Source organism: Dermacentor andersoni, chromosome 6 (genome assembly GCF_023375885.2).
Source record: "Dermacentor andersoni chromosome 6, qqDerAnde1_hic_scaffold, whole genome shotgun sequence".
Classification (NCBI taxonomy): Eukaryota; Metazoa; Arthropoda; class Arachnida; order Ixodida; family Ixodidae; genus Dermacentor; species Dermacentor andersoni.
The window spans coordinates 171815419-171829094 of NC_092819.1; the positions used below are offsets into that span (position 1 = coordinate 171815419).

General features: G+C 44.9%; 1 protein-coding gene across 1 annotated transcript in view; it reads right to left on the reverse strand.

Annotated features, from left to right (window-relative positions):
• Positions 1–13676, reverse strand: part of LOC126523437 (luciferin 4-monooxygenase-like) — a 245123-nt gene that overhangs the window by 13354 nt on the left and 218093 nt on the right. Inside the window, exon 7 of the mRNA XM_050172052.2 lies at positions 2715–2972. Coding sequence (XP_050028009.2) covers positions 2715–2972 — 258 coding nt within the window. The remainder of the gene's footprint in view (positions 1–2714; positions 2973–13676) is intronic.

The window sequence follows — 13676 nt, forward strand, 5'->3', positions numbered from 1 at the left end:
GCAAGCAGCAAGTCATTCCAATTCTCAACCAATCCTTCCGCTAGTCAATCCATATCTAGTGTCTAGTCACGGAAGTTTTTTTTTTCAGTAAAGCACGATAAACATAGGTTTGTTCAGATTCAAGTGGCTTGTTGTTTCTTGGACACGAATATTTATGTATGCAGTGTACATGTCGTGTGCAGAACCCAAGTGCAACATGACAACACTAACACGAAGAATATGCGGTGCAGAAGGCAATGCCACTAAGAGGAAACGTGCAAACAGAACGCTCGGTGTGGTGTATGTCCCATGTGCTTTGATTTCTGACCCGTTTCCAGCAATATCTTAATTGTTGCGAGTTATCCACGTGTTAATGTACAACTTGGTTTGTGTGTCGCCCTAGATAACTTATTCCAATGAACAGAAGAATTTGGCTGCAGATATACACCAGCATTATAATTCACCAAACAGGAACTTTGCAAGCAGCATTTGCACGCCTCAAAATGAAGGAAATTAAATTGAGCAAGTTTGTATAGATTCATGGTATGGAAATGCAAGCACAGAAAACATGGACACAAGAAGAATGAAAAGGGTGGCGTTTCCAATTTTATTTCCCGTCTTTTTGTGTCTTTTATGTGCATAACTTTCCCTACTACGGTCTTACCGCTTTTCACGTTCACATTTCCTCATTACCAAAGTACGGGCATGTACTCTAATCACAAGTACGGGGCTCAATTTACAGAATTTCCGCTTTATGGAACTCACCGTCTTTTTTTTTTTTTACTTGCAAAATACGGGTGGTGCCGTGATCACAGCTACGGAGCTGACCGTTTTCCATTTAATGAAAATTATTTTTACGGGCTGTACGGTTTACAGAAACCCCGTTTTTCATTTACGGAAAATTGTCCGACAACGTTTTACCTTCAACTTTCAACGCAAACTGAAGAAATCTTTTTTGCAGTGTACGATATCGTCGTCCGTAAGTATAGGAAAACGTACAGGAACAATATGTACGGGAAAACTGTAATGCTGTAAATCTGTACAGAGGAAACAAAATGTGCTACAAAACAAACACTAGGTAAAGTAAGAACTTTACAACAATATCACACGTAAGGGGAATTGTTGTGGTTCGAAGCTATATATAGTTGCTCTTTATTTGAGGGTTTGTGAGTTAGGCGTTCTTGCTTCTCGTCTTCCGTTACATTAGGGCTGCGCTGCCTCGCTGTTCTGGCGCATGACGTAGAAATAACGCTCTCCTTCTTTGGTGGAGGCATGTTTGCAGTCCTCGCGAGGTCAGTGACAGCTGACGATGATGATGATAATGTTTATTAGCATCGCCTTTGAACCTGGGTGAGGGCAAATAGTCACCTGTCCTGCTTGATTTATTCTGGTATTGATGCGTCTCTCGCACCTTGCCTTTTGCCTATCTGATGCCGATCTTAGCTTTCATATTTTAAATCTCTATCAATATATTCAGGGAAAACATGGGGAGGGCGGGAGATGGAAACTCAAGACGATGAGCAAGACGAGTACAAAGTGAAAGCAGGAGCCAACGTTTAGACCAGTGGACTTATCGTCTTTAAGGCGACATATGCTTTCCTCGCCACAGTATATATAGGTGGGGTGGGTGGGGAAACGAGTGGAGGTGTGTTAGCGGCGAGGGTGTCGAATTGAGAATAAAGGAGTGCTGTGCACAAGGTCAGGGACACGGCCATCCGTCAATCACGTGCCAACGCCCTTGTGTAAGCCGGCTTGTAAACGGCGTGCACAGCAACAGCCCTCCCTATCACCTGTTTCGCTGGTGGTTGTGTGCTATCGTGTCTCTGAAAGAGATCATAGAAGGCGTGGCAGAAAGCGGTGTCGTGAAACAAAAAAAAGAAAATGCTGAAATGGTGTAAATAAATAAATAAAAAGAAAGAAAACGGAAACAAGAAAAAAAAGAAAAACAAAAACAAAAGACGCTAAGAAACCAAACTAAGTGTTGTTGCCTATGGCTTGAAATTTAGCTTAGCGAACAGATTCTAAAGCTTCCTTGGAAATGTTTATTCCTATTTGTTGCGATGCCTTGAACTTACGGATGAGGTATGGTTCTACCGTATTTTCTTTCTCATTAATAACGGAAATTTGACTGTAAGATGTTGAGGTTAAGTTCATCAAAGTTATGACCTGATTGGTTGAAATGCTCGGCGACGGCTTTGGGAAGCTTTTTAGCTGTGTTAGATGCCTCCAGTTCTATCAGTCTATTCCCTGCTTTCTTTCCCGCAATACTTTAATCGTCTCTTATCTCGATCCATAGCCGGTTAATCTTGCGATCTATGAAATCCAACGCTTCTGGAAGCTGGACACATCCTACTATTCTCGGTTGGTGAATATCTTCGCATTTTACGTTGTGCCGAATACTTTCGGGTCCTTTTATCAGCACACAATACGTCATTCTATTGAGTAAACTTGCTCCGGTATGTTTTTGTCCTCAGGCAGCAAGCTCGGGCATTAAATAGCAATATTTAGTGTTATCATACAGCTTTTACATACTGATTTATTTCTATTAGTACTTGCAAATCTGCATGGCCTTTTTTTCTTCTTTCCACCTGTTGCATCTAATTACACGAATTGCTGAACGGATTTTTTTGAGCCTAACTAGTCTGTGTGCACCACTCCGATGAATAGCTCGAGTAGTGCCACAAAAGTGTGTAAGAGTGCGTTAGCCGTTCTTATCAAGCCAGACGTAAACCAACCGGCGACGTAGTCCTTCAGCTGCTTGGCCATCGGCGCTGCGGCGGCCGCCGGGTCGTTCAGCACCACGAAAGCCGCGGGCGCGTCCCCGTACTCGGTGCGTGGTATGCCCACCACGGCAGCGTCGGCAACGCTCTCGTGGCTCTGCAGAAGCGACTCGAGCTCGGTAGACGAAACCTGCTGGTCCAGGCACTTGATCATGTCCTTCATGCGGTCCACGAAATAAAAACGGCCATCCTCGTCGTAAAACGCGATGTCACCTGCACAGCCATAATAAACAGACCTCTCTGTGTCCTTGTAATGTACTAACTACTAATATATCATTATCAGAAGCCAACAAACACTGACACCAAGGACAGCATAAGAGAAATTACTTCTGCCTAATAAGTCAAATAAAGAAACAATAAATTAATGGAAATGAAAGTGAAAGAACATACTACTTGCCGCAGGTGGGAAACGATCCCAAAACTTTCGCATTTCGCGTGCGATGCTCTACGGCAGAAAGAATGCTCCACATCCGCTGCCAAAGCCTGTGAGTGGTGGTGCTGGCTAACACGCCCAGGGTTCTACTAGGAAATATAAATACCCAAAGAAGTGGATGGAGAAACGGCGCCGCGGTAGCTCTATTGGTAGAGCATCGCACGCGAAATGTGGAGGTTGTGGGGTCGTTCCCCACCTACGGCAACTTGTTTATTCATCCACGTTAATTTCCATTAATTTATCGTTTCGTTAGTTCACTTATTAAGCACAAGTAATTTCCCCTATGTCGTCCTTGGCGTTAGTGTTTGTTGGCTTCTTATGATATGACTAATAAAAAGCGGGCCCCTCGGTTAACGCCCTTTCCTCTCGTTTACTATATCATTATGAAACTATGAAACTCCAGCGCGCACGCTACATACGAGACACAATACAAAGGTAACACACAAGCGCTTGTGAAAAGACACACGATAAATGTATGCAAGAATGTGGGCCACTAGCCTATATGGCTAATTACAGGTCCAATCTAGTACACATTCTTACGGAAACAAAGTTGACGGGCCAATCTCTAGGCAGTACGTTGTTCGTTTCCTTGCACAAACACCATAACAGCAATGTAACTCTATAATCATAAACTCACTGTAAAAATCAATGCAAATACAAATAAAAGGAAGTGTGAATGCCAAATCATGAGACAGCCAAACTAAACAACATAGAACTGTCTAAGAGTTCACACAATGTCCAGCATACGAAGAAACTAGAAAGTGCACATATTATTCTACACCAGAAACCATCCCAGTGGAAAATAGTTGTTTAGTGTACTAGAAATAGGACATTGAGTACGTAGGCATAGTTGTTACGTTCTCGAGTATCTAGGGTTTTACGCATATAACAGGGCTTTGGCTTGTTGTGTGACACATGCATTCTTACCTCTAGTTTTTCTATTATCCTAACCGCTGAGCAACCAGCCTCTAACTTGCACGTAGCAAAGCGGTCTGACAAATTTCCCAGGACAGTGTTGTTTTCTACCGTCAGCTGAGGCTCCCAAGCACAATCGTTCACGCACCGTCGCGTTTGCCTTAGGCAGCTTTTACTTCATCTTATGTGCTTTTCATAAACCACTCCTTTATGACAACGCACACACGGCGGTCCTTGCACCGTACAGATCTTTTCTGTGTCCACATTGTTACGTAAAAGACGCCTACATTTTTGCTTAACAATCGCGTAAGTACGTGTTTTTGGTGGTGAAAATACCACTGGCAGCATGCTACACCACACACTTTTCTTGATGGTATGCGATACTCTGTGCACGGAATAAGTGACCTGTGGTCAGGCCGATGGCTCACTCCGTCAAGTGAGCGCACGTGCTTTATATTTTACAACAGTGTTTTAGCGACTGCCTTCAGAAACGCTAACGAGTGGCCTCATTACTCGAACCTGATTATTCAATGCTGGCGAAAGAAAGGAGGAAGCAATTGCCTATTTTCGTGATTTTCGAGTGAGTTGGAGAAAGGCGCAGTTTCTCTCGAAAGACGAAGCACTGATAGCGATAGCAAAGCATTACATAGCTGCACCAAGTAAGTTTTATCGTTTTATCTGCACTATAGTTGCAGTAAAAATTCAATTCCTAATCAATGACGTTACCGCAACCGAATGCCAAAAATAAACGGATCTCAATAGATGACCACGAACACACTCTTTTGCTTTGCTGGTCTGCTGAAGAAAGACAACAACCGGGAGTCCGAGTTTCTGCTGCCGCCTTTCAACACATCTCCGAAACTTTAGATTGGCCGACCTGTAGCACTAAGCGCACCCAGAGACGCCATAGAAGAAGGTGTGTATGGAGAAAGGGGCCCATCAAACTTTTATTGCCCTTTCTAAATGAGTCTTTCTGTTCAGGTAAAACAAAGTACAGCCTTGCTTGTTTTGCTACCAAATACATAGCGCAAATAAATGTAAGCACTTACTGCGACGGTCTTGTGTCTTGCTGATTTTCAACGGTGCGACTGTCAGCCATTGTTAAACAGTTGGCGTTATTCTTCCCACACACAGGGACAAGGACGTCCACGAAGAAGCACAAGCTGTCAGGCGAAATGGCGATCGCTGAATGGATGCATGCTGAGAGCGTCCCCTTTAAGACGGGTTGGGGTTTGCGCCACAACGCTCCTATTATTTAGTCTTATGTCCTACCTGTCAGTAATGAAAACCTACAGAATTCCTAGCACCACATTTTTTGGATTACTAGAGGGAACTTTGTTTTTGTACGCCTCCGTCGTTTGTGATCTCCCCACTTTGATGCCACCAAACTTTCAATCACCTCTTACTAATCTATAGTGCGAACGCGTTTGCTTTCCCCCTACCATTGCTGAACCCAAGGGCTTCGAAGAGGCCAAAGGAGCCTAAACCAACTGCGATGCAGGTATCTTCGCATTCTAATAAAACATGCTCCATTGTTTTCCTAGCTTTACCGCTGCAAGCACATGCTTCTTTCTTCTTATATTTCGCTTTATAGGTGCGTGTTCTAAGGCATCCTGATCTCGCTTCGAAAAGTAAAGTGCTTCCCTTTGAGCTATATTAAAATGTTTCTTTCCTTATTTCATTTTCTCCCGCATGGGTAGATTCTCATAGCAGGTTTCTTTTGAATTGCCGCCACCCATGAGAAAGTCTTAGCCTCTCTGACTTTGCATTTGACGTACTTTGTTCCCATGTTACTTAATATGCCGGTCGTATATACGCTGGTAAGCTTCCTAGTACATTTACTCCACTGTGAATGGATGTTTTTCCTGTACACAAATCTCAACACTCCCGTAATTCACTTACTTTCTTCAGTGTTTCTAAGTCATTCTTCAAATTCGATTTTACTCTGAACTCCTCTCACTTTTCCTAGCTTCATTTGTAGAATTCCCGCGTGCCCCGAGAGAGAGGCATCCCACTGACCTTCGGTTCCCATCGAGTCCTCATTCTACCCCTGATTTCAAGCAAACAATCGCATTTCCAAAAGTAACACCTAAAATGATTACACCTTTCCACATACCTTGAAGCAACTCGTTCCTATTGTATCGCCATAGTGCTCTGTGCTTCATTATGGCCGAATTTCTCTTCCCCTTTGCTGTTATTGTTTCTTCCTGTTTTTCAATACATCTATTGCCTTCGTTTATCCATATACCAGGGTATTTGCGTTCTTTTACCAGAGGTATTTTTCTGGCACTGTATTGGCATTGTCTGTTAACTGTTTTCATTGAATACCATGAAACCTGAATTTTTAACGTAAAATTTTAATTCTAAATTCGCACCTTCCTGTCTACAGATATTAGGAAGACGTGTTGCATATCACTTTTTAGCAACCCAATGTAGTCCGCATGAGACAAACCTGGAAGCTGCTTCTCTTCTATTGTGCCAGTCTGTTTGTATGAGAGATTAAACTCGTCAGTTTTTTTTCAAGCACCCTTTCCATGCTTACCATGTACAAATTAAACAGGAGCGGGGATAAAAGGCACCCTGTCTCAGTCCATTATTGATATCAACTTTCTCCTCGCTCCTCATCCCTTCCCGTTAAGCGCAAGCTATTTCTAAGGCAAATCTCCGTCAAAAGCCGCACACAGGGTGTCCCGAGTATCATGCACCAAGATTTAAAGAAAGTTCAGTCGTGTTACTCGAAGAAAACCTAGTGCATAAAGGTTATTGTGCAGTGGAGTGTCCTGCCAGTAACTTTTTGGTTACTCTGATTTAATTACTAATTGTGATTCATTATCTGATTGGAGAAGCACTGTCCTAAATATCAAAGCTTCAATGAGGCATTTGTAGGCACAGCCAAGGGACTTTTAATTGCGGTATATTCAGTGGTGTAATAATTTCGTAGTAATTTCTTCGGACCGATAAATAAACCCTGCGAAATATGAAAATTACCACGTGAATTCGTTCCCACCCACATCATAAAGCAGCGCCCTCGAACAGGCTCTCTCTGACTTCGCCAGAACGAAATAAATGAAATAAATAAAAACGTCGTGCTCGAGCTAGTGCCTTATCTGCCGCGCCTCGGCTGAAGCAACACGTCGTGCTTGGTATTAGTTGGAAGCAAGCCGTGATAGCTGTCTTAGCGTAGATAAAGTACAAGGATAGGTGTCTTTTTTTTTTTGCAACAATACCTATGACCACAAAAACGAATTTACTACGTACGTGCAAATGTTCAAAGGTATGTTTTGTTTCGTCTCTGCAGTCACGATGTCTTTCTCTAATAAGCAAAGGCAAACATGATCCTTGCCTTGGGAGCTGGAAATGACAACAATAGGCAAGGCTCAAGTATATAACAGTTATGGGAGTGGGGCGGTAGACCGAACGCGTCGACTATCATCAGAAATGATGCACACCTGAGAGAAACCGGCAGTTCAAGGAAAGAGCGGCGTATAACTCAATCTTTTAGTCCAAGCCTACGTTCTAGCATTTGTGGCCTCAAACCCTCATGCTAGCGTGCGTGACGTGGCCGCCCAGGTACCAATGTAGAAGTCATCAGTTTGGAGGATTCTAAATGACTCGGTGTTTCAGCCGTACCACCTTAATCTGCACCAATTCTTGGAAGATAGGGACCCGCAGAATGGTCAATTCTTGGAAGATAGGGACCCGCAGAATGGTCTAGGTGCCTCGAAATGGGTCCTCACAAAGGCCGATGAGTCACCGGACCTATTGAGAAACATCATGTGGACAGATGAAGCCTATTTTTCAGTAACGCCCAGGTACACTTTCATATTGCACGCTATGGGAGTGGCTCCAATCCAAACTGCGTAAAACGCACTCAGCCCCAGTACCAATGGTTGTTCAATGTGTGGTGCACAATTTACGCCGGTGCTACAATCGGTCCCATCTTCTTCGATCACACACTCATTGGACGGTGTTAAGTGCACGAAATCTTCGAAGGAGTGGTGGATAACTTTCTAAGCGAAGTCCCGCTGTCATGTCTTCCACTTCTGTGGTATCAGCAAGATAGGGCGCCAGCACACAGCAGCAGCCCAGCCCGAAACTGGCTATATGAGGCTTTTCATGCGAAGTGGATTTGATACCATGGGCCTGTAAATTAGGCGGCTAGGTCACCCGACCTCTCTCCATGCGTGAATTCTGCGCTTTTCCCGATTACCTTTATTAATTAAATTAATTCTACTTTATCGCGAACAGTGTGGTATTCGCCTATATTGCAAGCTTTCTTCTACTGTTTTCAAAAGAACTTGCTTACTTTTTGGTCCTACTTCGGTAATCATAACTGGAACCTCGTCTTACTCTGTGGCTGTGCGCGTAAGCATTTTCTCTTTGCCTTCTGCTACCGGGAATTATTCACCACCAGCTCTTTTTCCGCCTGGTTGTCGTTCATGCGCTCTTTTTTTCTCAGAAACCAAATCGTCATTGTCTTGAAATGAGCCGGGTGTCACTTCTCGGATATAATCTGATGCAGCGTCCACTTACAATATGTTTCCATCTTGGCCTAGTATAAGTTGTTGTGTTCCAGACTTTCTGCCTAATAGGTTTATGGGGTTCCAAAATAATCAAGTTGGGACCTCCGTTTTCTCACGTATTTCTCACAACCAACGTTCACTTTCACTTTGACCTTTGCTTGAACCAGCATTCGAACACATTTCCTCTCTAGTTTCAGCTGCGGCAACTGCAATTTTCGCCTATGTTCTCGAGATACTTTTTGTCGTTCGTCGATTGCTTCCCGTATGTCCCTGCTCCACCAGCTTTCCGGTTTCCTTTTTCCTTTCCAGCACACTTGCTGCTCCTGTTTCCTTATTTTTCTCGTCATTACACATAGAATCTCACTATTCTCCACCTGTTTGCTTGGCCAATTGCCAAGTTTTTTCTCGACTCTTCTGACTATATTTGTTGCTTGTTCAGCGTTCATATTTGAAACGGTCATTCTTCGCTGCTTAGTGCCTTTCCCAACAACATATCTTATATTCAACATGATTCGTTTGTGGTCACCCCCGTGTTGCTGTAGCCTTCCTCCTCAATGACCATTTCTTCGAAATCATCATAAATGCCTTCTCTCATCAGACTGTAACCAATGGTCGATTGCCTATTTCCGACTTGCCATGTGATCACGCCATCACATTTATTTCCGTATTTTCGATAACGAGCTTACGTTGCTCACAGTAATATTGCGTTACCTTCCCGTTGCTGTCGACATAATCGTCTATATCCTCTATGTGGGCATTCATGTCACCTAACTGGATAATTTCAGCATCATTTCCGAAACACTCTATACCATTACTGTAGCATTCCACTAACTCTTGGTTCAGCTCTTTGTAATTCATCCTGTTGACAAATACGTTATGCCCATTCTAATCTTTTTTACGCTCACAGTACCTGATAATCAAATATGCTCTTGACACATTAAGTTTACTCTTTCCCATTTAGCTCCTTTATGTATGAGCATGCCCACTCCCGCTCTCTTATTCCAAATTACTTCTGCGGCCCCCTTTCAAAACATAATTCTCAATCATTGGTGGTTGTTCTAAGTCCCTAAGGTGCGTTTCTGTAACCGCATGCTGTATGTCTACTCTAACTGCGCCTGAATCTCTAACCAGTTTTCCTTTCTTTTTGTGGCACTGTTTGTTTATCTAGCCTATTGCACGGCGAGCTCTCTTTTTCTTCTTTTCTTCGCTTTGCTGCGTGATGCTAGTCTGAGGTTCCCTTAGCAGGCTTTCTTTTTCGCTACGTACCCTGGCCAACTGCGTGACCAGCAAGGCACGCGCCCATTTCTCGTCCAAGCGTGTGATTGAAGTGGATCCCGTCTCGTTGAAAACAACCCCATATTCGGACGTCCCTATTCACTTCGACCACCTCGAAACATTTCTCGCGGCTCAATGTCCTTATAGCCGCTTTAATAGCTGCAGGCACTCTTTGTACATCAGTGTCACGCAAAGGCACTTCCGGCACCATGCGCACCACAATCTGCACTTGAGGCGACATCTCGCGCAATTCTAGCCTCGCCACATCTACGCGCTTCGCCAAACGCTGGGCTAGTACTGCTCATTTTTCTGTGTAGGGCATCAAATATCCCACCCGCCACTTCTACAACGTTGTGTTCTCGTGAGCTTTTTTATTGCACGATTTATGACAAAACCCAATGTCCACCCTGAATTCGTCCCTACCACCTCTCTTCTGTCCCCTCTGATCCGCTCCATAATTGCCTGTAAGGACGTAATCAGATTTAAGTCACCGGCGACTATCACCTTTCACTCTCTCCTACTGCCGAAGCCTGTTCTTGAATCGTTTTGCCATTGTTTCATTTTGACTCGGATATGACACTGTGCAGTGACCCCTTCATTACTCCTTCTAAGCGACAGCGTTAAGGGCCCAGTGTCGCAGTATATGCAGAATCGGCGTCCGGGGTCCCGCATCCGGTGCCCAGCGTCGAACATTGTTTCTACGAAAAGGTTTTCAAACTACGCATACAAAGGCCCTCCATGTGGCGCAAGGAAGTTGCTGAACTAATTGAATTTCTCAGGCTAAAATACGTAGAAAAACATACGTAGAGAAAAATACGTAGAAGTACGGCTTACACACAACCTACAGATATGATAGCGTTGGATTGTAATTTGAATATACAAGAAAAGATGTCTCTTAAGGGAAAACATAAAGAAACCCCTTTTCTATCGCTCCTACCATTGATACACCGGCCATGGCGTCCACCATTTGAGCGCACCGGCGTGTGACTATCTTGGGAGTTAAAGTCCCTCCATCATTTAAAAGTACCGACAGGCTTTGATCCAGCCGACAACGCCTGCGATAGGCTGATCGGTGACATGTGACCTTGCTCCGCCCCTTTGCCGCCATGAAAGTTCCTGCGCGCCGGGCGAAGTACGTGCGTTTCGCCTGTTGTGCTATGCACATCGCTGCGATAATTTCGTTCCGGGAGGGCCGAAATGCCTTGTTGCTGTGCGGTTGGGTGCCGAAACCGGACGAACGATGGCAAGAAGTTATTTTGCATCGCGCGCGGCAACCAGAACCTAACCAGACGAAAAGTATGGTTACACAGAATTGCACGGACGGACTTTGAACTGTCGGTAACAGCACGACTATGCAAGGCAAGTAACGTACAACGATACAAAGGTGCGACAGAAAGTACACACGTGCGTGTGTCGAGCGGCGATAGTATTTCACTCGCGTGCATGAATGTTGAGGGCCGAAGTTTGTAGAGATTATTTATTTTAGTTCGCTCTGAGCCCGCTGAATAGATCGGTATGACCTAGGATGCGGAGGACCGAAATGCCTTGTTGCTGTGCGGATGTGCTCCGAGATCAGACGGAGGACGACAAGAAGTTATTTTGCATCCCGCGCAGCAAACAAAACCTAACCAGAAGGTAATTCTGGTTGCATAGAAATGGACGGAAAGACTGAACCGTCGGCAACTGCACGACTATGCGAGGAAAGTAACGTAGAGCGATACGAAGTTGCGAGAGAAAGTATACACCTGTGTGTGCAGAGCTGCAGTATTATTTCATTCGCGCGCATGAATGTTGACGGCCGAAGTTTGTGGAGATTACTGATTTTAGTGCATTACGAGCCCGTTGACTTAGCAAGTGCAGTATGACCTAGCATGCAAGTAAATAGTGGGGCAGAACGCATTAACTCGCTGACAAATATCCGCATTGCGTTACGTGCGATAAAAAATAAAATTCAGCAGTGAATTCTACTTTTGCACTTTCCTGTGTTTGTGCGCGCGTTCTGCGCTTTACAGCATGTCCAATGTCCAAAAAGTAATTTCCAATATCCTAATCGTATTTTGTGCATTGCATATGTGAATAAATATATTGCTAAGTGCCTGCATTACTTTGTTTTTAAAAACGAATGCTGCATAGCCACAGCTACTGGCCGTCAAATAATAAAGCGTAACACAGTATATCAAAGTACATTACATACAGCCGCGAGCTCGTTCCTTCCAAGTTTCCCTTACACTCGAAGATGTTTCAGTAATCGGCAATGCCATTTAACTGATGAAAAACACGCAGTTGCAAATGAACATAAGAAAAACGCCACAAGCGATACACGGATTGCCAGCAAAACACAGTGCAGTAATAGCTGGGTCAATGCACGTGCGTTTCGTATAAGGGCCCTTTAATTCTTACGGGGCTTTAGCGGTGCACGGAGGCGAAAAGGGATAAACACAACAATGCGCGTCATGATTCGAGTTTACGCGGCGACGTCGCACGGTTCACGAGAACAGTCAACCGCATTGACACACGCGCACACACCTGCGCTTGATATTGGTGTGCCGCGAGATCAGATCGCGCTGGCAGCCCAATAACGATCGAGGAGACACGCTGACACGATCCATACCACGTCTTCATCATGTCACGACACTTGCACTGGCTCGTAGCAATGAACCACAAGACACAGCAGTCGTCGTGTAATCGCTACACGACAGACACACTCAGCGGCAACAAGACTGTTGGCGCACTCGTTTCCACACACACACAGGATGTTGTTTAGTTGCAGTGGGGGTCGCGCGCTTTGAGAATCGCACGTTTGAGCGACGTTATGTCGAAAGTCTTTCGGTCTAAGCGACTGTCAGCCTTCATTTTTACACGATTTCTTCGTTCAATGCAACCGCTATGTGTACGCAGCACACTTACATGCAAATGATTTTACAGAGCATACGGGATTAGGCGCAAGCAATCACCGAGGCTCGCGCGGTGATTGAGCGCAAACGAACGAAATGTAAACATGCGGAATCGAGGCGATCAAGCCCTCATTACGCTCTATTGAGCTATTTTCTTGGAGCGCTCATTTGAAATTACAGGACTAAATTTAGCAGTTCGGGTCCTTCTTTCATTTTTCGCCAGTCAGGCACCAGTAGGTTTTATTTCCGCGTGTATGCAGATATTTTTTCACCTCACGAATGCCGCGGCACCGCGGTTTAGCGTGGGCGCCGTCTGCTGCAGGAACTTCCTAGGTGGCACACGCGGCAGATGTCGCTACCTTGAAAATTATAGAGGGACCTTATTGGGGGCCACACGGCAGCGCGCCCGCTTCATTGCAACACCTCCAGATGATGCTCGCCTCCACCGCCTTGCGGACGACGCAAGACTCCGCGTTTCTACGAGAAAGCCCGCCTTCGTGCCTAGCATTCGCCGCTAGCGTTTCCTGTTAAATATTACGGTTACATACGCTACAGTTGCCTGCCGGGAAGCGTGAGATGCAATCAGGGATCTTTGAATGCTATCGCGTTCCAATCTTAGAGGCAAAGCTCAAGCGTCCTCCAAATGTTTTTCCTTTGTGGTCGCTTCAAGGTAGCTGAGGCTCTTTCCAGCTTCCCCTACCGTACGCTCCACGCATTCCACATGCATTGTTCGCACTCCCGGCTCTGTATCAATACGTCCGTCCCCCACAAACATTGCTGCAAACTGTGGTGAAACTGCTTGTGGTGAAATGTCCGCTAGCACTGCCTCTGGCAAACTGTTTGATAACTGATGGACGTTTTTTGGAAGGAGCAGTAT